The sequence below is a fragment of the Oncorhynchus mykiss genome, chromosome 8 (genome assembly GCF_013265735.2).
Source record: "Oncorhynchus mykiss isolate Arlee chromosome 8, USDA_OmykA_1.1, whole genome shotgun sequence".
Taxonomy (NCBI): domain Eukaryota; kingdom Metazoa; phylum Chordata; class Actinopteri; order Salmoniformes; family Salmonidae; genus Oncorhynchus; species Oncorhynchus mykiss.
In genome coordinates, this window is record NC_048572.1 from 74,414,946 (window position 1) to 74,440,049 (window position 25,104).

Sequence of the window (25,104 nt, forward strand, 5' to 3'; positions counted from 1 at the left end):
CCCCAACTATGCGGGATCAACCTTTCCTCCCCCAGTCCCTTCTCCCATGTGCTGCCCTTCCCTTCCGGCAGCTTTATGGGACTTGTCCAGCTGGTGATCAATCAGCCCTTGATTACTCAGCCCCAATTAGTCCTTGCCAGAGAGCCCGGCGAGACCTGGCACATCCAGAAGAGGGAGCCATCGCCTTGTGATGTAGACTCCGTCTGTCACCAGGCCTTGACGAGTCTTCCCCTGGTGGCTGACCTGCTGTACGCCACACTTCCCGCAATACGTTGGGTGAATTTTGGCCCATTCCTCCTGACAAAGCTGGTGTAACTGAGTCGGGTTTGTAGGCCTCCTTGCTCGCACATGCTTTTTCAGTTCTGCCCACAAATGTTCTATGGGATTGAGGTCAGGACTTGATTTGACTTTGTTGTCCTTAACCCATTTTGCCACAACTTTGGAAGTATGCTTGGGGTCATTGTCCATTTTGAAACCTCATTTGCGACCAAGCTTTAACTTCCTGAGTGGTGTCTTGAGATGTTGATTCAATATGTCCACAGAATTTTCTTGCCTCATGATGCCATCGATTTTGTGAAGTGCACCAGTCCCTCCTGCAGCAAAGCACCCCCACAACATGATGCTGCCACCCTCGTGCATCACGGTTGGGATGGTGTTCTTCGGCTTGCAAGCCTCCCCCTTTTTCCTCCAAACATAATGATGGTCATTATGGTCAAACAGTTCTATTTTTGTTTCATCAGACCAGAGGACGCTTCTCCAAAAAGTACGATCTTTGTCCCCATGTGCAGTTGCAAACGTAGTCTGGCTTTTTTATGGCGGTTGTGGACCAGTGACTTCTTCTTTGCTGAGCGGCCTTTCAGGTTATGTCAATATAGGACTTGTTTTATAGTGGATATAGATACTTTTGTACCTGTTTCCTCCAGCATCTTCACAATGTCCTCTTTTGTTCTGGGATTGATTTGCACTTTTCGCACCAAAGTACATTGGTCTCTTGGAGACAGAATGCGTCTCCTTCCTGAGCGGTATGACGGCTGCGTGGTCCCATGGTGCTTATACTTGCGTACTATTGTTTGTACAGATGAACGTGGTACCTTCAGGCATTTGGAAATTGCTCCCAAGGATGAACCAGACTTGTGGAGGTCTACAATTTATTTTCTGAGGTCTTGGCTTATTTCTTTTGATTTTCCCATGATGAGGCACTGAGTTTGAAGGTAGGTGTTGGAATACGTTCACAGGTACACCTCCAATTGACTCAAATGATGTCAATTAGCCTATCAGAAGCTTCTAAAGCCATGACATCATTTTCTGGAATTTTCCAAGCTGTTTAATGGCACAGTCAACTTAGTGTATGTAAACTTTTGATCCACTGGAATTGTGATATAGTGAATTATAAATGAAATAATCTGTCTGTAAACAATTGTTGGAAAAATGACCTGTGTCATGCACAAAGTAGATGTCCTAACCGACTTGCCAAAAGTATAGTTTGTTAACAAGAAATTTGTGGAGTTGTTGAAAAACAAGTTTTAATGACTCCAACCTAAGTGTATGTAAACTTCCGACTTCAACTGTATGTAATTGCAATGTTTCAATTTTAGCTGTGATCTTTTGTCTACCTCAGAGATGATCCTGAAGTTGATATTTGACAGGAAGCTGTTGCCTTTCCAGACAGCCTTAGCCTGAGGAAGACAGGTATTACTCTGTTTATCAACCTCAGACTCAGTGGGGAGAACAGTTGAGATGTCCACCTCTCTGTCATGGATGCTGGCCCCATCTTCAGATGTTCTTTAGCGCCCAATGTACTATTTCTGCATTACTGAATCAGAAAACTGAGAGAAGTTGTCCATGACTTTATGGACCATAACCTTTGTAAACAGATTCACAGCATTGTCGTATATCTGTGAAGAGCTGTCGGAGACTGCATATCTTCCAGAAGAAATGCAGTTCTGAAAGTTAAATCAGTAAGGCTGGTCTGAATGGATCATCACTTTTAATTCATCTAGTAAACTCATAATTCACATCGCTTCCTATCTCACTCATCAGCATTATAGGTATTTACCCTGAACAAAAATATATACTCAACATACAAAAAAATGTAAGATTTTACTGAGTTACAGTTATTTGTAAATCAGTCAATTTAAATAAATTAATTAGACCCTAATCTATGGATTTCACATGACTGGGAATGCTGATATGCACCTGTTGGTCACAGATACCTTAAAAAAAAGTAGGGAGTGGGTCAGAAAACCAGTCAGTATCTGGTGTGACCACAATTTGCCTCATGGGGCACGACACGTCTCCTTTGCATAGAGTTGATCAGGCTGTTGATTGTGGCCTGTGGAATGTTGTCCCAATGGCTGTGCAAAGTTGCTCAATATTGGCAGGCACTCGAACATGCTGTTGTACACGTCGATCCATAGCATCCCAAACGTGCTCAATAGGTGACATATCTGGGGAGTATGCAGGACATGGAAGAACTTGCACATTTTCAGCTTCCAGGAATTGTGTACAGATGCTTTCGACATAGGGCAGTGCATTATCATGCTGAAACATGAGGTGATGGCGGCGGATGAATGGCACGACAATGGGCCTCAGAATCTCGTAACGGTATCTCTGTGCGTTAAAATTGCCATTGATAAAATGCAATTGTATTCGTTGTCTGTAGCTTATACCTGCCTATACCATAACCCCACTGTCACCTTGGGGGCCACTGTGTTTTTGGGAACCTTCAATGCTGCAGAAATGTTTTGGTACCCTTCCCCAGATCTGTGCCTCGACACAAACCTGTCTCTGAGCTCTATGGACAATTCTTTTAACTTAATGGCTTGGTTTTTGCTCTGGCAACTGTGGGACCTTCTTTAGACAGGTGTGCAGTACTTAACTTGAGCCGGATCCTGTCGGAACAGGATCCTGCACCTCTCAGATTTGACTTTGTTTGTTCCAGCACCTATTTGCCCAGATCCGGTACCCCTCGCAGCATGATTTATTCATAATTTCATTGTTCGCACTGTAGACATTCTAATAAAAGCAATAAGCATTAAATCAAGTTGTCTCCTCGTCTCCCGGGTGGCGCAGTAGTTAAGGGCGCTGTACTGCAGCGCCAGCTGTGCCACCAGAGACTTTGGGTTCGCGCCCAGGCTCTGTCGTAACCGGCCGCGACCTGGAGGTCCGTGGGACGACGCACAATTGGCCTAGCTTCGTCCGAGTTAGGGAGGGTTTGGCCGGTAGGGAAATCCTTGTCTTATCGCGCACCAGCGACTCCTGTGGCGAGCCGGGCGCAGTGCACGCTAACCAGGTTGCCAGGTGCACGGTGTTTCCTCCGACACATTGGTGCGGCTGGCTTCCGGGTTGGATGGCGCTGTGTTAAGAAGCATGACTTTCAACCTTCGTCTCTCCTGAGCCCGTACGGGAGTTGTAGCGATGAGAAAAGATAGTAGCTACTAAACAATTGGATACCACGAAATTGGGGAGAAAAAGGGGTAAAATTAAATAAAAAAAAATTAATAAAAAAAAATAGTCTCCTCGTTATTTCTCCTGCCCCCCATCATGTAAAAGTGCGGTGATCCTTCTATGTAATCATCCTATCCTGTACATAGAGGTTATTGGGAGGGACAGTGGGGTAAGTAACTGATCTTGACACAGGTCCTGGTAGTGGTGGTCAGCTAGTCCCTACGTAGTCACGTCACGTAGCCTAGTCTAGTCATCTCCCTACTGAATTTGAATCATGGGAAAGCCAAATAAAAAATTGATAAAAAAAAGGCAATCGAGTTTGACATTTTTGAAGTCCAAAAATCCAGAGAAAGATGGTGAATTCGAACCCAGTACGGGCCAGAGAACTGTCAGTGCGTGAGAGGAGTGAGGGGCAAACTGTTCCTGATGGCAATGCTAATATACAGTGTCAAGTAAAAGTATGTGAACCCTTGGAAATACCTGGATTTCTGCATAAAATGGTCATCAAATTTGATCTGATCTTCACAACAATAAGCAAACATAGTGTGCTTAAACTAATAACACACAAATTACTGTATTTTTATTATCCTACAGTGTAGGTTGTCCAGATAATTCCAAAGGATTCACATACTTTTTCATGCCACTGTACCTGTTGCAAGACCCACTGGTTGATGCTTATTTATAAAACCCTCTTAAGCCTCACTCCCCCCTATCTGAGATATTCTGCCAGTCACATTCTGTTAAAGGTCCCCAAAGCACACACATCCCTGGGTCGCTCGTCTCTCTTCATTTAGCTGCAGCTAGCGACTGGAACGAGCTGCAACAAACACTCAAACTGGACAGTTTTATCTCAATCTCTTCATTCAAAGACTCAATCATAGACACTCTTACTGACAGTTGTGGCTGCTTTGCGTGATGTATTGTTGTCTCTACCTTCTTGCCCTTTGTGCTCTTGTCTGTGCCCAATAAAGTTTGCACCATGTTTTGTGCTGCTACCATGTTGTACTGCTGCCATGTTGTGTTGCTACCATGCTGTGTTGCCGTGTGTTGCTGCCATGCCATGTTGTTGTCTTAGGTCTCTCTTTATATTGTGTTGTCTCTTGTCATGATGTGTATTTTGTCCTATATTTTTAATTGTATTTATTTTGTTAATCACAGCCCCTGGTCCCCACAGGAGGCCTTTTGACTTTTGGTAGGTGTCATTGTAAATAATAATTTATTCTTAATTAACTGACATGCCTAGTTAAATAAATAAAGTAAACAAATTATCCCACCAGTTCACTCTACTAGCTAGTATTTTTTTTAGCAAGAAGTTGACTCTCGAGAGTTAAATGGACTTGACATGGGTAAAGTCATTGTGGGAGTTTGTAATCTGAATATGTGCTTCATATTATCACATAGGCAGGAGGCCTACAAATTCTTATATGTGGGTTCTGCTGTAGCCTACATAGATTTATTTTATGTTATATTCCAATATTGCGAAATTTGTCGTGAAATATGAAATACGGGTCTTGTGAGCCCCACAGCTGAGTATGTGTGCATATGGTGGGTGTTCTGCAGTGTCGCATAAAAATGTTGCTGTACATTGATGTCTATAAAATTAGGCTATAAGAAATTCTGACTTGTGTAAGCCCCACGCTATACTCAAGTATGTGGGTTTACTGCAGTGACGTCTAAAATGCTTTGAATTAATTAGCACTTTGCAGAGTGCTGTACGTTTCACCTCCATAGATAGTAGGCTACTTGGCTGCTACGTTGTGCTTGACACTTTTTCTCAAAGTGTTATGGTACCTCAGAGACCACCCGGATAACCCCCCCCCATTTTTTAATTAAAAAAAAAAATAAACCTGTTTTCACTGTGTCATTATGGGGTATTGCATGTAGATTGATGAGGAACATTTTTTATTTAATCAATTTTAGAATAAGATAACAAAATGTGGAAAAAGTCAATGGGTCTGAATAATTTCCTGAATGCACTGTATTCGTTAAGGACTGGGGAGTTTTTCAGGATAAAAAAGAAGCAGAACGGAGAGGCACAGTCAGAATCCTTGAGGAAAACCTGGTTCAGTCTACTTTCCACCAGACATTGGGAGATGAGTTCACCTTTCAGCAGTACAATAACCTAAAACACAAGGCCAAATCTCCACTGGAGTTGCTTACCAAGAAGACAGTGAACGTTCCTGAGTGGCCGAGTTACAATTTTGACCAGAAAATGGTTGTCTAGCAATAATTAACAACCAATTTGACAGAGCTTGAAGAATTTTTCAAAGAATAATGGGCAAATGTCTCACAATCCAGGTGTAGAAAGCTCTTAGAGACTTAACCAGAAAGACAACCAGCTCTAATTGCTGCCAAAGATGATTCTAACATGTATTGATTGACTCGGGGGGTTGAAGTGTTTAATTTTTAATAAATCTTTCACAAATGTAAAAAAAAAATGCCTTCCACTTTCACATGAAAGTTTTGTGTATAGATCGTTGACAAAAAAACAATTAAATACATTTGAATCCTACTTTGTAACACAACAAAATGTGGAAAAAGTAAGAGGGTGTGAATACTTTCTGAAGGCACAGTATACATAGTGGCTGTAGAATTAACACATTTCAGAGAGGGGTCTGGAGAAGCACTCAATGGCTTAGTTGAGTCTTTCTGGGTAAGTAAGAGATTTGCACACCTGGATTGTACAATATATGCACATTATAATTTTTACAATTCTTCAAGATCTGTCAAATTGGTTGTTGATCATCACTGGACAGCCATGTTCAAGTCTTGCAATAGATTTTTAATCCGATTTAAGTCAAAACTGTAACTAGGTCACTCAGGAACATTCAATGTAATCTTGGTAAACAGACTAACATCGCTGCTCTACCAGGGGTCGAGTCGGAGAACAGGGAGGGGGCGGTTAGGTCAGGTAGAGCACTAGAGCACTAGAGCAGCGGCGGTGTCTGAGGACAGGGCAGCTAGTGGATGCTCTGCGACTTCTGGGAATTGTGATTGATAGATAAGACTGAATGACTTTTATATGGCTATAGGGGGGGGTCTGGTGACGCCATAGTAGCGATAAATTGTGCCGTAATTAGGCTATTGATTTAGCTTATAAAATAGATGGGCTATTAGTTTGAAATTACAACAGGATCATTTCAAGAGCCAACCATTATAAAGGTACATCTAATACCTTAACCCTCAGCTGAGGGTCCGCTCATACAATTTAGCGATTTCCCCCCCTTAATTTTAGGATCAAAAGAATCGTGCTGTGTTTTGTATTTGTTAATTTTCCCGTTTGTGCTTGGAATGGCACGGTTACTATGGGAAAGTCACATGTCATAATGCACATGTAAACGTTTTGTCGGCCAATTTTGAATGTGTAGGTTACTATATTAACCATTATTCCTTTTAAACTTTTACGTCATTAAAAGAAGTGCCATTTGGCGGCCAATCGGGCTTGTGCCACCAGTGGATTCAAATGAGAACCCTAACAATTATTTAGCCCACATGGCTCCAGTTCCATTTGCAGAAACTTAAACATAGGGTGACAGTGAGCAAAATAACCATAGATGGGAAGTTAATGGTTTATTAAAAGGTATACATTTTACTAGGGTTGCAGTCCTCAGATCAAAATTGCATTGAATCAAATCCAATGATTTATCGACCATAGGACGGGGTGCCGCAATTGCAAAATACCACGGGTATGACGCTAAAATGTGTAACTGGATTATAAACGCAATAAGGAACCTCATGGGTTAGGTAAAACGCTTCAGGTCGGTCACGTGTGCTAGCAATGCAGAGGTCACGCCGAATTGGAACTCCCTAAACCAGCAGCAAGACATCCTCTACACTCCTCCCCCTCGTGGGGGCTATTTGAATGCTCATGGAAATTGGGGGCCGCTAGAACATTCTCTATTACAAGCAGCACTCGCCTAGCCCTCATGTGGTGGCTAGAAACCGACCGCTAGTCAGCCAATCCAGTAATGGTGAGACGCTATAGTGATGATTTTATTTTTATTTTATTTTAAAGAGGTATTAACAGTATATTAATTAAGAGGTATTAACTGCCAATGACATTCCATAAATTATAAACAGTCAACATTCACTGCATTTATTGAACACTTTGAACCAAAAGTAACATTTTGTACAATTTTGAACCAGTTCGATAGTGCCGCAGACAAAACGCATCTGGTTAGCAACTGTAGAGTACATACGTAGTCATTAGATGTACATAAATTTGACCTCAAACTAGTTAACAGATCTGAAGATCCAGGGGTTGAATGGAAGCGGTGATCAGTCCTACAATGGCAGTTCACATTACCTAGAGATGGACAGATGGGAAACCGTTAGTACAACACAGAATGAAGAGATTCTACAACAACTCCTTAAATTTACTCAGCGCATGTGTATAATCACTAGGATTCAGGTGAAACACGGATCATGCAACAAACTCATCATAGTAAGGTTACTGAAAGGCTAGATTCAGGAGCAGAAAAGCTTATAGTTACCCGATTTTCCAGCACAGCAAGGATTGAGCTTAGATTCTCTAAAGTGACATACAAACAAAAGTCAGTTACCTATAGTCATTGACAGAAGTGTTAAATGTTGACATTGTCAACCCAGTCAGTGCAGTGAAATTATAATCACGAGGTTCAGCTGAAACACGGACTCACATGCAAATCATCATTTTGGGTTTGACGATACAACATTTGCAAGTGGTCACAGGTAAATAACGTTAGCGATGTAATAATGGACCCAGGTAGCAAGCAAAATGACTAGTCCTCGGAACCAAAGCCCCCCCCCCCCCCAAAAAAAAATTACGTTTAGAGATACTGCCATGGTTCATCATGGAACCAGTTCGATAGTGCCTCAGACTAAACACATCTGGCTTGCGGCTGTACAGTACATGCCCAACATCTGCTTACTGTCTATATAAGGGCCTACGGCATTCGAATTCGTGGTTAAAAAGAAATGTAAATAGTTAGGCCCAATTCTCAGACAGGTAAAAAGTTAAGAAAATACTTGATGTTTACCGTAGCCAAGGCCTTTGAATGGTCGGTTTATTGAACCAACTTACATTTTTAAAAATCGGATAAAACTAAAAATGTATCAAGATATATTAGGCTGGCCTAAAGCTAGCCTAGCAAGTTAGCCACCAAAATGACTTACCGGCCAATTGCAAGCAAATAACCCAAAACTTGAGTCAAATATTACCTAATAAAAAAATTGTTATAAAAAAATAACTAACTGACTATCAAAATGAATCAATTGGTAGCTTATGGCGAAATCGTCCACATGTGCTGATGTCCACTTGTCCTCCAACCGCAGTAGGTGAGAAAGACTGATTGAGGGGACTGGGGGCGGATTTATATGTTTTACAAAACCACGTGTTGTTGTGGGAAACACGCATGTTGCTTCCGGGTGTGGTATCTCCCCCTAAGACATGTCTTTGTTTCAGTTCCGCGTGGAACGAATCAACGCTGAACACTTTAAACCGCGAAAGATCATTCCAAGATGTAATATAGAAATTGTCATGGTTCGCTATAATTTTCCCCTTCGATCTGGATATCTGAGAATACAACAAGTCACACTTTCTCGTGTGCAGTGCTTGACTTGGGCAGGAACTCACCGGATGCTTGAGCTCATATGTGCCTCTTTAAGAGCATTAGCTCAAAAGCTTTATGGAGCTCCTGAACCTTAATGTAAACAATACCGACACCTAAAAAGAGTACCGGCACCTAGTTCAGTCCAAATCAATAATTTGGGATCAAACTATTATGTTGTTATAATACAAACAAAATGTTATCATAACAAACATTTGTTCCATTATTCTGATATTGATTTATAAAGGCCAATTGACTGACAAACCAATAACTGGCTGATAACTGATCTGGTATATCCATATTTTCGAAACATGCATATGTCTGACACTATTGCCATTTAGTTGAAAGTGTTGCTGGAAACACTGCGTTTAAAAAAAATCTCCGCTTGTAAGCATAATACAAGATAGTGATTGTATAATTGGATTGAAAGGACAGTAAGTTATTTTCCTTACCTCACAAAAATGGAGGAGGGCTCTGTTCAGTATGGCATGTGACATATCTACTGGACACCGTTGGACAAATTCTTCTGCGTACACTTTAAAAAAAATAATATTTAACTAGGCAAGTCAGTTAAAGAACAAATCTTATTTTCAATGGCGGTGTAGGAACAGGGGTTAACTCAGGGGTTAACTGCCTTGTTCAGGGGCAGAAAAACAGATTTTAACCTTGTCAGCTCGGGAATTCGATCTTCCGGTTACTAGATCAACGCTCTAACCACTAGGCTACCTGCAGCGCCGTGCCAATTTGACTTAGTGTACTGTGAACAATCAACACAGGAAAGCAGAATTCCAACCCTGGAACTGGAAATTGTGTGATATGAGAGTGTTAATAGGTATGTATAAATCAGACATTTTTATTTTATTTAACTAGGCAAGTCAGTTACAACGATGGCCTAACGTTACCACTGATCTTCAATAGCGTAACGTTACTTGGCTACTTGTAACTGAGTGTTTGTTACATTGAACGTATACTATTAGCTAGTTAAAGAAATCGTTATCAAACATGCATTCTGTGGTTCCAGTTTCATGTCATGTGTGCGGTAACTGTAGAGGAACCGCGTCAGTTTTGCTAAGGACATTTCGTTCACATTTGAAAACCCTTGTAAATATAGCCAGCTACCTTGTTTTGTAACTGAGCAAAGTGCGCATGCGCGTCAATGACGTTTCTTTGAACACTTATCTGTATTGTTTGGTGAGCTAAGATTCTTATGCCTAGAGTAATTGCTGGTTGTTAATACAGGTTCAGAGTTTTATTCATGTTCTCATCCAAATTTCTAGCATCGTCTATGTTTTGGACTGTGAAAAATAAAATACAAATTAGTAACAGCAGCTTCCCTAATCTAATCTTGTGGTTGTCAAACCTGTTCCATGTATTTGATCTATTCCAGAGTTAGCATACCTGATTGAACTTGTCAACTAATTATCAAGCCCTTGACTAGGTGAATTAGGTGAGCTACTTCAGGGCTACAACAAAATTGTGAAACATCTAGGGGTCCCCAAGGAGACGTTTGAGAACCACTAATATAATCAATCTTGTACTTATCCTGGCTTGTAATATTGTAATATGCTCTCTGCCTTTTATTTTCATCAGGAGGAGGATCTGGGTTTGTGGGAAGAGAGCTGACTCGTTTACTCAAGAACAAAGGTCATGAAGTCACAATAATATCCCGACAGCCAGGTCTGGGAAAGATCACATGGGTATGATTATGACCTCATTTTATAGCACTGTCATGGGCAGAGCACGCACTGAAATAATTGTAATTAATTTTCCTTTAGTATTATAATACAAGTATTCCTCACTCCTACAGAGTAACCATTCTTCATATTAGCAACCATAAGTGATCTTTGTATGCACGAATGACTGACTATAAGTCACTTTGGATAAAAGCATCTGCTAAATGGCATTTATTATTGAAGTTATTATCTATTGGAATCTTTCAGGTTGACACCCAAACATAACATATGGTGTCATCTAATAAACAATTATTAAAAAGCTATCTCATGCCCTGTTTGCAGGGTGAATTGGAGTCTGGTGGCCTCCCACCATGTGAGGCTGCTGTCAATCTGTCTGGGGAGAATCTTATGAACCCACTGCGATGGTGAGCAATGGAGCCCTCATTTTAAGCCTTTTCCAAAAATGAAAGCAATTGTCTGAGGAGGGTGCTGGACCATCAGATTTAATTTGTCACGTGGCAAATGCAACTGTTGTAGACTGACGTGAAATGCTTGCTTACTAGCCATTCCCAACTATACAGAGTAAAATACATGAGGAATAGAATACACAACCATGAAGATGTATACAGAGAGTATGAATAGCAGATCAATGTGCGAGAGGGATTTGAGGTAGATATGTAAATAAAGGCAGGATAAAGTGATTAGGTATCAGGATAGATAATAATAAGAGTAAGAATAAAGAACAGAGTAGCAGCTGCATATGATGAGTGTGTTGTGTCGGTGCGTATATATAGTCTTGTGACTGTGCATAGTCATTGCAAGATAGGGTCAACGTAGAGTCCTTCTAACCATTCAATTAACTATTTAGCAGTCTTATGGCTGTTTAGCTGTCTTGTGGCTTGGGGGTAGAAGCTGTCTCGGAGCCTGTTGGTCCGAGAGCCGATGCTCCGGAACCATTTGCCGGACGGTAGCAGAGTGAACAGTCTTTGGCTTGGGTGCCTGAAGTCTTTGGCAATTTTTCGTGCTTTCCTCTGACACCACCTGATAAAGAGGTCCTGGATTTCAGGGAGCTCGGCCCCAGTGATGTACTGGGCCGTCTGCACCACCCTCTGTAGTGCTTTGCGGTCGAGGGCGGTGCATTTGCCATACAAAGTGGTGATGTAGCGAGTCAATATGCTCTCTGGTGCAACTGTAGAACTTGAGGATCTGAGGCCCTATCTGACATAAAAAGAAAAGGGGACAGTTTGATGAAAACGTTTTAAATACAGGTTAATATCCATCATGGACTGGACTCTTTCCATACCACTCTTTGCCTCCCTCTCTCTCTTTTCTTTTTATGTTTGTCCCTCTCAACCCCACCCCCCCATTGGTTCTCCCTCCTCCATGTTGGTACAGGTGGAATGAGGGTTATAGGAAGGATCTGTTCTCCAGTCGGGTTGACACAACCACAATTCTGTCTCAAGCCATTGCTGGGTCCCCCAATCCCCCTCATGCTTGGGTCCTTGTCACAGGTGTAGGTAAGTATCCTAGGTTCCTTGCATAAAGTTTCAGTGACACTTAAAGCATCCTTAGATAGTCACAAACAATATTACAATATTTTTACCACAATTGTTGGTTGGTTTTTGTCTCTTCCCCACAGCATGTTATAAACCCAGTCTAACAGCTCAGTACACAGAAGACAGTGAGTGGACGCCATTTGACCTCCTGTCGAGACTGGTGAAGGAATGGGAGTCGGCGGGGCGTCTTCCTGAAAACATTGCACAGAATACCAGACAAGTAGTAATCAGACCAGGTGAGTACTATACATTTATTATCAGAGTGTGTGTATGTGTGTTAGATACAACTGGACAATGTTAATATGAATACGGTCCATTGAATGAGATAGCAGTCTTGTGATTTCACCACTGATACCCCTGCTCTACTGCCTTCCTCCAACAGGGGTAGTACTGGGCCGTGATGGTGGGGCCATGAAGCAGATGATGACTCCTTTCTGGCTAGGCCTTGGAGGCACGTTGGGGTCTGGCAGACAACCATTCCCCTGGATCCATGTCTCTGACCTGGCTGGAATCATCGCTCATGCCCTGGTGCCCTCTCCCGACACCCCCTCCTCTGCTGTCCCTCAAGTGTTTAACGGTGTCGCCCCAGCACTGAACACCAATTACGAGTTCACCAAAGAGCTGGGCCGGGTTCTGAGGAGACCCACTGTCTTCCCTGTGCCTGGATTTGTCATTGATGCCCTAATGGGTTCAGAGAGAGCCATAGTGCTAACCCAGGGTCAGAAAGTAGAACCCAAGAGGACTCTGGAGTCAGGCTTTCAGTACCAGTACCCAGACCTGAGCTCTGCCCTGAAGGAGATTGTTGGGAGCTAGATGTGAAACAGGAGATGTCAAGAGACTGAATGAGATTAGATTTTGTAACGTGAGAGAACTTCACTGATGTGAGCTTTTTTCCTGAATAAATATGAGATGGACCCTGTCTTTCAAAAAAAGTGTCCAGTGTCCACTGCAAGAAAGGATTATGTACATATATAAAATCTTCTACACGTTAGTCAATATTACATTCTCAGCCTAGAGGTTTCTGTGACCTCAGAATGTAATGAGTAACATGATTTGAGCACTTGAACTTCACTGTTTATTAACTCTTATTTACAATGTAAATATGTTATTCCCCATTACAGGAAACAACATGCAATTTATGGACCGTGGTGAGCGGAGGGTGGGGTTCTGACCAAAGTATGATGAATGTGTTTGGCACTTATTCACTTAAACACAGGATTTAACAAATCATACACTTATTGCCGTGTCCTTGACAGTTATATACTGAACAATGTTCACATTAACAATCTTCACCACATACCCTTTTAGAAGGAGAGTTGCGCTTGAATCAAATGTTGGTGTTTCATGTCATGTCAGTTATCCTCAGTATGATGATGTCAACCTGTTTTTGATCAGTCTATGAAGGGAAGAGTTGATTTCACAGCACCAGGAAGAATGACCTTAGAAACACCCTCCATCTCGTTCATTCATAATGGCACTGACTGGTCAGTCTAAATTACTTGAGTCATCCTCTGGCTGAATGATTGGCAGTTGATCTCCCCAATCACTACTCCGGGCACAGCGATATACGTCTCTGTGTGGAAAAGATACCATCAGTCATGTATGCAGTTTAACTTGGACAGTGGAAGTGTAATGATGCTAGTTGGAGGATTCAACGTACCTGCCATGTCGATGGGCTGTCACCACAACCCGTTTAATCTCTCCACTAGAGCAGCAGACCTGACAGTGAACATGTCTCGGCCTGCGCAGCACTGGTGCTGTGAGCCTGGCCCAGTCCAGCCCCTCTCCACCTGCCCAGTCTGTTCTTGACAGAACCAGGTAGCTGAACCTCTCGGTCAGTCGGTCTGGAACCTGTGAAAGAAATAACAGGACTAAGAATAGGACAGGCCAGATTATCTTGCATTCATTGTTGACACCATTGTTGACACATGGTCAAGTATGCCAACAACCAGAAAATACAGTCAGATCCTTCAGAATGATCTCTTACCCCAGGAAAAGGGAGTGGGCTGTAGGCTTGAGAGAAGTTGCAGGGTACTACGGGCAGTTGGAACAGCTTGGGACAAGGTGATTCATGAGGACACTCAAAACAAAGCAGACAAAAAACCACATAGGTGAAATAAACTGCCGAATGAGACAATGTATTTTAAGGTGGTTCATGTATAATAACATACTGGGGCGAACACAGATGGTCTTCTAGGGTCATGGGCTGTTCTTTCTTGTTTCTGGGATTAGAGTAATAAAGGCATCATTATACTTTCAATGACTCATGTATTTAGATATTAAAAGCAGTTGATTATAGTATATGTTTGAGAGAGTGAGACCTTAAGTAGTATGTCTCTGGCATCCATAAGTATCTGGTGGCCCTCTTTGGTCCCATTTTCTACCAGCACCTACAACAAAAGCAGAGTTCAAAGAAATGAGGTTGGGGTGATTCAAGGTAATATTACTTATTGTACAATGGATGGGGTTTGAGGGAACATTTTCACCAACCAGATAAGAGCTGGTCTTTCTCCACAAAGTGAGTATGGCATCTTCCCTCTCCTTTTGACTGGCCAATTCTGACAGAGAAAAGGCCCCCACCACCAGATCAAATTGCACCTGAAAGTATAACACCGCATCATCACTAATGCCATCACATTGTTAGTCTTGCACATAACTAGACACATTGAAGGTAACTAGACTAACCTTAGGGGAGACAGGAAGGAACTGACGGAAGTATACTTGTTTGATGACAGGCTCATCTTTTTCGCTGCTGCCTGCTCAACAAAGAACAGCATAATGATTATGTAATTCTCTGTCTCGCTCCCTGTACATTGACATGAATGACTGGAGGTGCATACTTTACCTCTGAGAAGGCGATCTGCTATAGTGTTCATTGCCCCAGAATTGTCGACACACACCATCTCCTTCAACGTATCACCCCAAAATGAGTGTGATGCCCTGGGAAAAAAGGAAGGAGAATCTTAAATGTGAAGTCTCACTACACAGACAGACAACTGAAATTATGTTATTGTTCTGATCCTCACCAGACAGCTGTTCCTAATCCTGAACCAAAGTCCAGGAGAGAATGAGGGGAGAAGGAGGGATCTCTTTTCTTTATCTGGAAAGAGTGATGAAAAAAAGTGAAGAGGTCCCACTGTTGGCAAGAGGGGATCAGACTGTATATAAAGCATGTTAGTATGTGGCAAGACTGATTACTTTACCTCATTTAGAACTCTTTTCACTGCAGCGTAGCCACCTGCCAGCTTAGCAACCATGTACACCACACCCAACTCTTCATCATACCTAGGACAGAGACAGAAGAGCAGAGTGAGACAGAAAGACTAATTTACATGCTACTTTAAGCTTACCATGCAGAGATGTACATAGTTGAGGAAAACACACATAGCTACCTCATAGGGGACCAGTGGTATGTTGTCTTCCTGAGATCGGAGAGCACTTTCTTTGTGATTTGGGTCTTCAGTAGTTGAAGATCTACATCTTAAATAAAAACAGACGTTAATTTCACATTACCACATGTTCTCCATCTTGTGTCCAATTGAGCAAGACACTTTCCTGGAAGTTGTTCATCCAGTTCACCTTTCCCTCACACCCAACATTCCATATCGCCAATCTCTGCCCCTCTCTTTCTTTTAACATCCATTTGTATTAAGTCTGTCACCTCCACCCTTCTCTTTTGTCTTCTCCCACAGATTCTTCTCCAGGGCCATGGCTCTTTCCCTTAGTGTTACATCCTCAGGTGCTCTTTTCCTGCTCCACAGGAAGTTGGTGAGACTGCGTGCTTTGTCAACCAACCCACTCACTTCTGTGCCTGCAAGTTGGGAGGATAAAAGACTAGAATAACACTGTCTCTAAATGGTAATAGATTAACACTGTCACTAAATGGTAACACTGTCTCGTGATATTTTATTACTCTAAATAAATACCATGGCAAGAAGTAACACTATTGAGATATGGATGTCAAATATCCTCTACCATGAATGATAGCTTGTGCTGCTTTCTGGAGTTCATCTGGCAGGCGCAGTGTCTTCAGATTTGTCACCCCTGGGTGTTTCCTGTGGGGAGCACCTTTTAGGAAGTCTGCATGGGATTGGGGATGCACTTCTGCACTTAGTGCCTGTGGGTAAAGATAAATTATTCGAGACATAACTGACATTAACATCCTCAATATTATTATTCCCAACCTCTATGAATAAGGATGGTCAGTCTTCAATTAGACTTTAAGGTCACAAAAAATTAAGGATGTAACATAGAAGAATAGGCCACATTTAAGAGAATGGATCAACGACAGGGCGAGAAGAGCAAAAACAATACATACTCTGTACATTATCCTCACAGCAACCACCCTTTGATAAAGGACACGCGCACCATAAACTCGAAAAGCCATATCTTCGTTTTAACAATCCCAAATGTCTACATGGAATAATAACTATACTAAATAGCTAGCTATTGGCTACCTGGCTGACACAACATGCGAAGCGATCACGTGTACGTTTACCAAATACTTCCGCCTAGGAAACCGCTAAGGCGGAACCTTTATTGCCGAGCTAATCCACAACATATCTCAACAGAGGCGCTAGCTGGTTGGGTGATTTCCCGCGTTGATCACTTTCTAGTCTGCATCTGTCTAAATTCTTTAGTGTTCTTAGATACAAAAAAACGTTCTTATTAGGCAAGTAACATAAACATTGTACAACATGAGACGCACAAGAAGCTCCAGGAACACATCTCAAGGTGTAGCATCAGCAAATGGAGTGTCTCCGTCCAAGACAGGTTAGTGCTTGCTGGCAGGCTAACGTTAGCTTTGTTGTTAGCTGGCTAGCTAGCTACGCTTCGGTTGCGTGTAATTTTGCTTACCTAACGTTAATTAGACACTAACAAAGTACTGACAGGAGCTGATAACTATTCTGCTTTTTTAAAAACTTGTTGAAAAGTTTGCTTGACTCAGTCTGTTGTGACATTGATTGGCTATAAAGCTGTATAGCTCTCTGTTTGACTGAAACATAGCTATGCAAAAACGTGTATGTCTAGTCTACAGCATCTGTTGCGTTGTTGAAATTAATATCTCTGTGACTGTTCTCTCCTCAGTGTGGCAGTGGAAGGGGGATGAGGGTCAGTGGGAGCCATACCCACCATCAGCATGTGCCCAGCTAGACTCAGCCCTCAGCTCTGGAGACGCCACGGTCTCACTGACGTTTGGCTCTGGGGCAGCATATGACGTAGACTTGAAGAAGATGGTCCAGGTCAACACAGTAACCAAGTACAAGAGGAAAATACGTTCTCACACACTGAAACCAGGTTAGTTGTCAATGTTGTTATTACATGTGTCTATGTATGTGTGTTACCTACAACAAATCAACACATGCTATCCCCCTGTAGAGAGTTTAAATGGAGGAGATGCAGTGGATTTAACCCAACAAGATGCGAGTCCAGTCCAGATTAAAGTGGAGGAAATGGAGGAGCAGCCAATCGCCAAGAAGAAGCGGGGTGAGGGAAGGAGCCAGAAGAAAAGTAAAGTGATGCCCATGGATGAAACAGAGAGCAAAGGTTCTAGCATTTCCTTCCATTTTTATAATTTAAATGTGTTGTCTGAAGTGCTTTCAATGCTATAAATACCCATTGTTTTAGGACATGGACATCTATTTTTGTTCATGTGTGATACAGTAATGTAAGGGGTTGTGTCAATTACTGTATACTGATGGCTCTATGTAATGTGTTCATGTTCTCTTAATAATTGTGGTTAATGTCAGATGTCTTTTTGATGTGTTGTGTATTAACGGTGCTGTTTATGTTGTGCAGAGATTGTGAAGACTGTGGTCATGAAAGGAAAGGCTCCAGTTGATTCAGAATGCAAAGCCAAAGCCGGCAAGGTACAGTACACTGGGATTTTTTTAGACTGGCAACTGAAATGTTCTCTTATGATGCTCACCCCTCGTCTAGGTGACAAAACCACGGCATCTGTGAGCTTTTCTAAGACAAGCTTTGGTCACAGTTCTCAATGTGGTGTTTCTGTTTGAAAGTGTTTTAGTCACATGCCTCTGACACAATCTACCATGTATGCACAAAATCTAGAAAAATTGACTAGGGTCTGGTTTCAATGATGGGACACTTTTTGCAACTTTCAATACGGGAAAAAAATATGTTCCGTGCGGGTCCTCCTCAGACAGCTTCCTATTTCGCAACAAAGCATCCTTCACTCATGCTGCCAAACATACCCTTGTAAAACTGACCATCCTACCAATCCTCGACTTTGGCGATGTCATTTACAAAATAGCCTCCAATACCATACTCAACAAATTGGATGCAGTCTATCACAGTGCCTTCTGTTTTGTCACCAAAGCCCCATATACTACCCACCGTTGCAACCTGTACACTCTCGTTGGCTGGCCCTTGCTTCATACTCGTCGCCAAACCCACTGGCTCCATGTCATCTACAAGACCCTGCTAGGTAAAGTCCCCCCTTATCTCAGCTCACTGGTCACAATAGCATCACCCACCTGTAGCACGCGCTCCAGCAGGTATATCTCTCTGGTCACCCCCAAAACCAATTATTTCTTTGGCCGCCTCTCCTTCCAGTTCTCTGCTGCCAATGACTGGAACGAACTACAAAAATCTCTGAAACTGGAAACACTTATCTCTCTCACTAGCTTTAAGCATCAGCTGTCAGAGCAGCTCACAGATTACTGCACCTGTACATAGCCCACCTATAATTTAGCCCAAACAACTATCTCTTTCCCTACTGTATTTTATTTATTTATTTATTTATTTTGCTCCTTTGCACCCCATAATTTTTATTTCTACTTTGCACATTCTTCCACAGCAAATCTACCATTCCAGTGTTTTACTTGCTATATTGTGTTTACTTTGCCACCATGCCTTTTTTTTTTGCCTTTACCTCCCTTATCTCACCTCATTTGCTCACATCGTATATAGACTTGTTTATACTGTATTATTGACTGTATGTTTGTTTTACTCCATGTGTAACTCTGTGTCGTTGTATGTGTCGAACTGCTTTGCTTTATCTTGGCCAGGTCGCAATTGTAAATGAGAACTTGTTCTCAACTTGCCTACCTGGTTAAATAAAGGTGAAATAAATAAAAATGTTCAAGTGGATAGAGTAGTGATGTAGGCAGTGACGTAGTTCTTCTATGCCTAAACAGTCCATAATTGAAACCAGTCTCTAGTCACTGTTGCCTAGGGTTGGATATTCCAGACTTCCCTTCTCACCAATTGTAAACCCTCTCTTTTCCTCACAGGCCCATGTCTACAGTGAAGGAGATGACGTATATGATGTAATGTTAAACCAGGTAAAAACATAACGACATAGTAACTACATAAGTGTATTTGCTAAATGATTTGTAAGGGAGATGTTTTGTTTGTTGTTTCACAGACAAATCTTGAGTTCAACAACAACAAATTCTTCCTGATCCAGCTACTTCAGGATGACAGTGTTAAGGCCTACAGCGTGTGGTTTAGATGGGGACGAGGTGGGTTCATGTCTTTGTTTTCCCAAATGTTTTGTGATATTGGGAAGTAGTGTTTTCTAACACATGGTGCCATCTCTATTTAGTTGGTAAGGTTGGACAGAACAATCTAGTTTCCTGTGGTGGAGATCTTCTTCAAGCCAAAGAAGTCTTCAAGAAAAAGTGAGTGGGCTGGGGGTGTTGTGTGTGTGTGTGTGTGTATGTGTATATGATGGGAGTTGAGTGATATTGGGTGTTTGAATGATTGGGGAAAAAAGCTACATTTTTGAACTAAGTGAATATTGCTAAGAGGATAATGTATAAATTTGTGTTTTGATGTAGGTTTCTGGATAAGACCAAGAACGAGTGGGCACACCGGACAGACTTTGAGAAAGTGGCAGGAAAATATGACATGGTGTTTATGGACTACAGTACCAATGGAAAGGCAAGGAATAAATCATCTCAGACTTTCCTCATATCGTCAATGTTTTATCTCTCAATCAAATCAAATGTTATTGGTCACATACACATGGTTAGCAGATGTTAATGCAAGTGTAGCGAAATGCTTGTGCTTCTAGTTCCGACCGTGCAGTAATATCTAACAAGTAATCTAACAATTTCTCAAAAACTACCTTATACACACAAGTGTGAAATCATCTACATATCCCCCTGCTCTGCATTCATTAATTCTCCATTCCATATCTTCTCTCCCACCCCTCTGACCTTAATGGTCCACTGTTCTCCAGCTTTAGGCAGGTGAATCTGTGCCTAACCAGTGTTCCTCCTTTTCCAGGAAGAGCCCCAGCCCCTGCTTGCATCACTGTCCCAGAAAAAGCCCTCCAAGCTGGATGTGAAGGTCCAGTCCCTTCTCGAACTGATCTGTGACATCAAGGCCATGGAGGAATGTGTGCTGGAGATGAAGTTTGACACCCGAAAAGCTCCTCTCGGTGAGTATGTGTAACTGTCAAAATAACTGACAAAGTAAATGTGACATTGTTTTTGTAACTTTTCATTGTGGTTGTTTTCCCCGGTAGGTAAGCTTACAACAGAGCAGATCCGTGCAGGTTACTCAGCACTGAAGAAGATTGAGGAGTGTGTGAAGAGAAAGGGAAGCAGCCGCGAGCTACTGGAGGCATGCAACCAGTTCTACACACGCATCCCCCATGACTTTGGGTCAGTAATGAATGTTCTGTATTTCAAGCTGCTCTATCCACTGGCATGTGTCCATTCATGGTAAATAACAATTTTATTATATTTTTCCCAGGTTGCGAACTCCCCCAATAATCCGCTCAGAAGAGGAGCTGAAGGAAAAAATTGCTTTATTAGAAGTGAGCATGACTTATTTGAGTACTATATTTTCTATTACCTGCAGATCATACCATTCAATAACATGTTCTTACAAATTGAAATTGCTGGATGTTGGTTTGGTATGGAATCACGCCGTCTGCAGCCTGTTTGACAGTGTGTTGTCTATCTCCAGGCACTGAGTGACATCCAGATAGCAGTGAAGATGGTCCAGTCCAGTGCCTACGGTGATGAGCATCCTTTGGACAGACAGTACAACGCCCTCCAGTGCCAGCTACAGCCACTGTCCTCTTGTAGCCAAGAGTATCAGGTGAGCACCTGTGCTTTGGTTGAGTTTACTCAAAGTATGTTCATGTGTAGTTTAGAGGTCTGTTACAGCTGGGTTGGAACAAAAGCCTGCATATATTGATCAGGTAGGGTGTCTCTTCCTTCCACTGCTCAATTGTTGTTCTCTCTCTGAAGGTGATTGAGAGATATCTTCAGACAACCCATGCTCCCACTCACTCTGACTTCACCATGACTGTTCTGGACATCTTCTCTGTGGACAGGGAGGGGGAGAAGAATGGCATCCTCTCACAACTACACAACAGGTGCCTAATATTTTATTGTCTGCTTACACAGGCTGTCCAATGCCACTTTGAAAGGGATTTTAAAATAAAGATGGTACCCGTGGTGAATGGTTGTCCTTCGGGGTGTGTTCTGCATTGTTATTGTGTGTGTCTCCCTCAGGACGCTGCTGTGGCATGGCTCTCGTCTGTCTAACTGGGTTGGAATCCTCAGCCAGGGCCTCAGAGTGGCCCCTCCAGAGGCTCCTGTCACTGGATACATGGTGAGATTGTGTGAGTGAGAGACTGTGAGAGAGAATATGACTGAAATGAAATGGCACATGTTCACCTGCTGCATAACAGGGCGATGACAATTGTTTCTTTCTCCTAGTTTGGGAAAGGTATTTACTTTGCTGACATGTCATCGAAAAGTGCCAACTACTGCTTTGCCAATCAACGCAACAAAACTGGACTCCTACTGTTGAGCGAGGTATGAGATTTGTAGTTCTATTTTTTTTCCTCTACACAAATGCGTTGTTTCCAATTTGAGAATAACCCTTCTGGAAATGATCATATGAAGCGTTTGTTTCCATACACCTGCTATTTTTCATTTGATTTATTAGGATCCCATTAGCCGATGGCGACAGCTAGTCTTACTGGGATCCAACACATAACGGAAAAAAACATTACAATTTACATGCATGTAAAAAAAAAAAAATGTTTATATGTATGTATATGTGTGTGATGCAATATGATGTGTGTACTCCCTTGGTAACAAGTCGTCTGTTTATTCGTTGTCTTGGTAACAGGTTGCCCTGGGTGACAGTAACGAGCTGTTAGCAGCTGACTATGAGGCTGCCAAACTACCTGCAGGGAAACACAGCACCAAGGGCCTTGGACAGACAAGCCCAGACCCCAGTAACGCTGTCACATTGTGAGTTTCTCTCCCTTTCACTCACTGTAAATGTTTGGTTGGTTTACTCTAACACAGATGAGTAATAAAAAACAGACATATCTAATAGTTTTACTTGAACCTGAATCAAGATTTCCGTCTTACATGTTGTATATGACTCGCTTGAGTCTTCCATTGTTCACTATTGTCTCCTCTCTCTCTCTTTCCCTGTTCTGTGGTTCTCTCAGGAATGGAGTGACAGTCCCAATGGGGCCTGGAATGAAGACTGGGGTGGGAGCAGGTGGCGGCTACTCCCTCCTCTACAACGAGTTCATTGTCTATAACCCTGCCCAAACCCACATGAGGTATTTACTAAGAGTTCAGTTTAACTATTCCTCGCTGTGGTGAGACAGGGATATACTGTAAAGACGTGTGTAGCAAAAAGAGACATTAACACATGAAGTAAACTGTCGCATATTAGTAATTTGGGGGGGGGGGGGGGGTGCTTATATTTGTCCTGTTACACACAAGTGTGTAATGGAAATGCCGTAAGGGCACAGCAACATATTTTTTTGTTTTTCTTTCGATTACTGACCCAATGCTTCAACCTCGAGGCTATCTGCCGCCCTTAAGCTTAAGCGGTGGTTATGAAAAAGGAAGAGTAGACCCAGAGAGATTCTGATTAAAAAAAATTCACAACTCATGAAACGATCCCTAAGGGGTTTTAATGTCTGTGGTGTTGAGGCTGTATTACTCCCAATAGCTTTATTTCAAAGCCTTGCATTGTATGATGTCCATAAGAGGGCAGCAACAATTAACATGGGTTAAATTCATACATCTGTTGCATTCCAAGCATTTTTTGAAATAGTGGATGATGTGAGTGTTTTGAAGTGATACAGCTTGTTTAGACATCAGCACAGATTTTGTTTTATGTTGTCAAATGTCACCCTGAGTGTTTCTTTCTAATGTAAAACAAAATAATAAAAATGCATGAATTGAAGGTTGTTTTATATATAAGCTATTGCTATAACTATCACCACAAAACAGATTTTTATTGATAACAAAAATATGAAAAGTAAGTCTGTAAGAGCGAGAGATATCACTCATCAAATATGTATGTCCAGGGGTTTCCATGTAAAACTAAATAAAGACTGTTTTCATTGTGAACAGGGGTTTTGCATGTGTGCTTGGAGTAGAGCTGGGACGATAAACCAAAAATGATCAGCACCAACCATACTGATCACTTATCCAGGGCCAGATTAACAAGTCATAGGCCTTACGCTTAGTTTTTTTAACTCAGTCGTGGTCTCAACTTACTGTTGAGAGTTAAAATGGTACGATACACGGTGCAATTTCAAAATATGAAATGCTTACTTTCAAGCCCTTAATTAACCAACAATGCAGTTCAAGAAATGGAGTTAAGAAAATACTTACTAAATAAACTAAAGTAACACAATACAATAAGGCTATATACAGAGGGGCAGTGTTTCTCTGTCAGTCAATAGCTAGGTTTCCAATTGGTGACAGATTTTCATGTGAATATACTAAAATACGCATAAAAACAATATACACATTTTCCCACCAGAGATGTTACATTCTATTTGACTTGTTGCGGATAAAAGGATGTGCGTGATGACGTAGTGCTCGTAAAAATATATTTTGCTTTTAAATTCCCATTTACCGAAACAAAAACAAAAAACTGGTATCGCATTTTCACTCTACTGATGGTTTTGTCACAAAACATGTATATAGAATGTGCCCGCTCTGGTATTGTCATGTGCGATCTGGCCAACAGCTCACATATAGAGCCTTCAGAAAATATTTACACCCCTTGACTTTTTCCACATTTTGTTGTGTTACAGCCTGAATTTAACATGGATTAAATAGACTTCTTTTTTTGTCACTGGCCCACACACAATACCAGTGTTACAGTCACTGGCCCACACACAATACCAGTGTTACAGTCACTGGCCCACACACAATACCAGTGTTACAGTCACTGGCCCACACACAATACCAGTGTTACAGTCACTGGCCCACACACAATACCAGTGTTACAGTCACTGGCCCACACACAATACCAGTGTTACAGTCACTGGCCCACACACAATACCAGTGTTACAGTCACTGGCCCACACACACTACCAGTGTTACAGTCACTGGCCCACACACAATACCAGTGTTACAGTCACTGGCCCACACACAATACCAGTGTTACAGTCACTGGCCCACACACAATACCAGTGTTACAGTCACTGGCCCACACACAATACCAGTGTTACAGTCACTGGCCCACACACAATACCAGTGTTACAGTCACTGGCCCACACACACTACCAGTGTTACAGTCACTGGCCCACACACACTACCAGTGTTACAGTCACTGGCCCACACACAATACCAGTGTTACAGTCACTGGCCCACACACACTACCAGTGTTACAGTCACTGGCCCACACACACTACCAGTGTTACAGTCACTGGCCCACACACAATACCAGTGTTACAGTCACTGGCCCACACACAATACCATAATGTTGAAGTGGAATAATGTTTTTAAATAAAAAAAAATGTAAAAAAATGAAAGCTGAAATGTCTTGTGTCAATAAGTATTCAGCCCCTTTGTTATGGGAAGC

General features: G+C 42.0%; 3 protein-coding genes and 2 long non-coding RNA genes across 7 annotated transcripts; 2 read left to right on the forward strand and 3 right to left on the reverse strand.

Moving 5' to 3' along the window:
- Window positions 1-7,432: 7,432 nt before the first annotated feature.
- LOC110530578 lies at window positions 7,433-8,828 on the reverse strand. Its single transcript, XR_002474548.2, has 3 exons — window positions 8,602-8,828; window positions 7,941-7,978; window positions 7,433-7,753 (listed from the first exon to the last, which is right to left on the reverse strand). It is a non-coding gene; the product is annotated as an uncharacterized LOC110530578 (long non-coding RNA).
- Window positions 8,829-9,501: 673 nt separating this feature from the next.
- On the forward strand, window positions 9,502-13,197 carry sdr39u1 (short chain dehydrogenase/reductase family 39U, member 1). The gene is made up of 6 exons (XM_021613770.2): window positions 9,502-9,867; window positions 10,626-10,732; window positions 11,051-11,133; window positions 12,104-12,225; window positions 12,348-12,500; window positions 12,647-13,197. The coding sequence occupies exons 1-6, from the start codon at window positions 9,852-9,854 to the stop codon at window positions 13,075-13,077; spliced, it is 912 nt and encodes a 303-aa protein (XP_021469445.2). The 5' UTR covers window positions 9,502-9,851; the 3' UTR covers window positions 13,078-13,197.
- LOC110530579 lies at window positions 11,192-12,452 on the reverse strand. The gene is made up of 2 exons (XR_002474549.2): window positions 12,312-12,452; window positions 11,192-11,926 (listed from the first exon to the last, which is right to left on the reverse strand). It is a non-coding gene; the product is annotated as an uncharacterized LOC110530579 (long non-coding RNA).
- A 119-nt stretch (window positions 13,198-13,316) lies between the features above and the next one.
- On the reverse strand, window positions 13,317-16,993 carry mettl17 (methyltransferase like 17). Of its 3 annotated transcripts, none has more exons than XM_021613768.2 (14): window positions 16,583-16,993; window positions 16,240-16,381; window positions 15,926-16,075; window positions 15,657-15,738; window positions 15,468-15,549; window positions 15,291-15,364; window positions 15,110-15,204; window positions 14,950-15,020; window positions 14,755-14,862; window positions 14,586-14,654; window positions 14,436-14,486; window positions 14,252-14,344; window positions 13,925-14,115; window positions 13,317-13,837 (listed from the first exon to the last, which is right to left on the reverse strand). In XM_021613768.2, exons 1-14 carry the CDS (start codon window positions 16,649-16,651, stop codon window positions 13,750-13,752), a joined length of 1,365 nt encoding a protein of 454 aa, XP_021469443.2. In that variant the 5' UTR covers window positions 16,652-16,993; the 3' UTR covers window positions 13,317-13,749. The 3 variants fall into 3 exon arrangements, with proteins under 3 accessions (XP_021469443.2, XP_021469444.2, XP_021469442.2); XM_021613769.2 differs by having other exon boundaries at window positions 14,252-14,317; window positions 15,657-15,744; XM_021613767.2 differs by having other exon boundaries at window positions 15,657-15,744.
- parp2 (poly (ADP-ribose) polymerase 2) lies at window positions 16,799-23,636 on the forward strand. Its single transcript, XM_021613765.2, has 17 exons — window positions 16,799-17,037; window positions 17,353-17,562; window positions 17,644-17,811; window positions 18,064-18,134; window positions 19,521-19,571; window positions 19,655-19,751; window positions 19,835-19,910; window positions 20,070-20,172; window positions 20,521-20,674; window positions 20,762-20,900; window positions 20,992-21,055; window positions 21,208-21,342; window positions 21,495-21,622; window positions 21,762-21,861; window positions 21,969-22,067; window positions 22,387-22,511; window positions 22,718-23,636. The coding sequence occupies exons 1-17, from the start codon at window positions 16,962-16,964 to the stop codon at window positions 22,875-22,877; spliced, it is 1,956 nt and encodes a 651-aa protein (XP_021469440.1). The 5' UTR covers window positions 16,799-16,961; the 3' UTR covers window positions 22,878-23,636.
- Window positions 23,637-25,104: the final 1,468 nt, after the last annotated feature.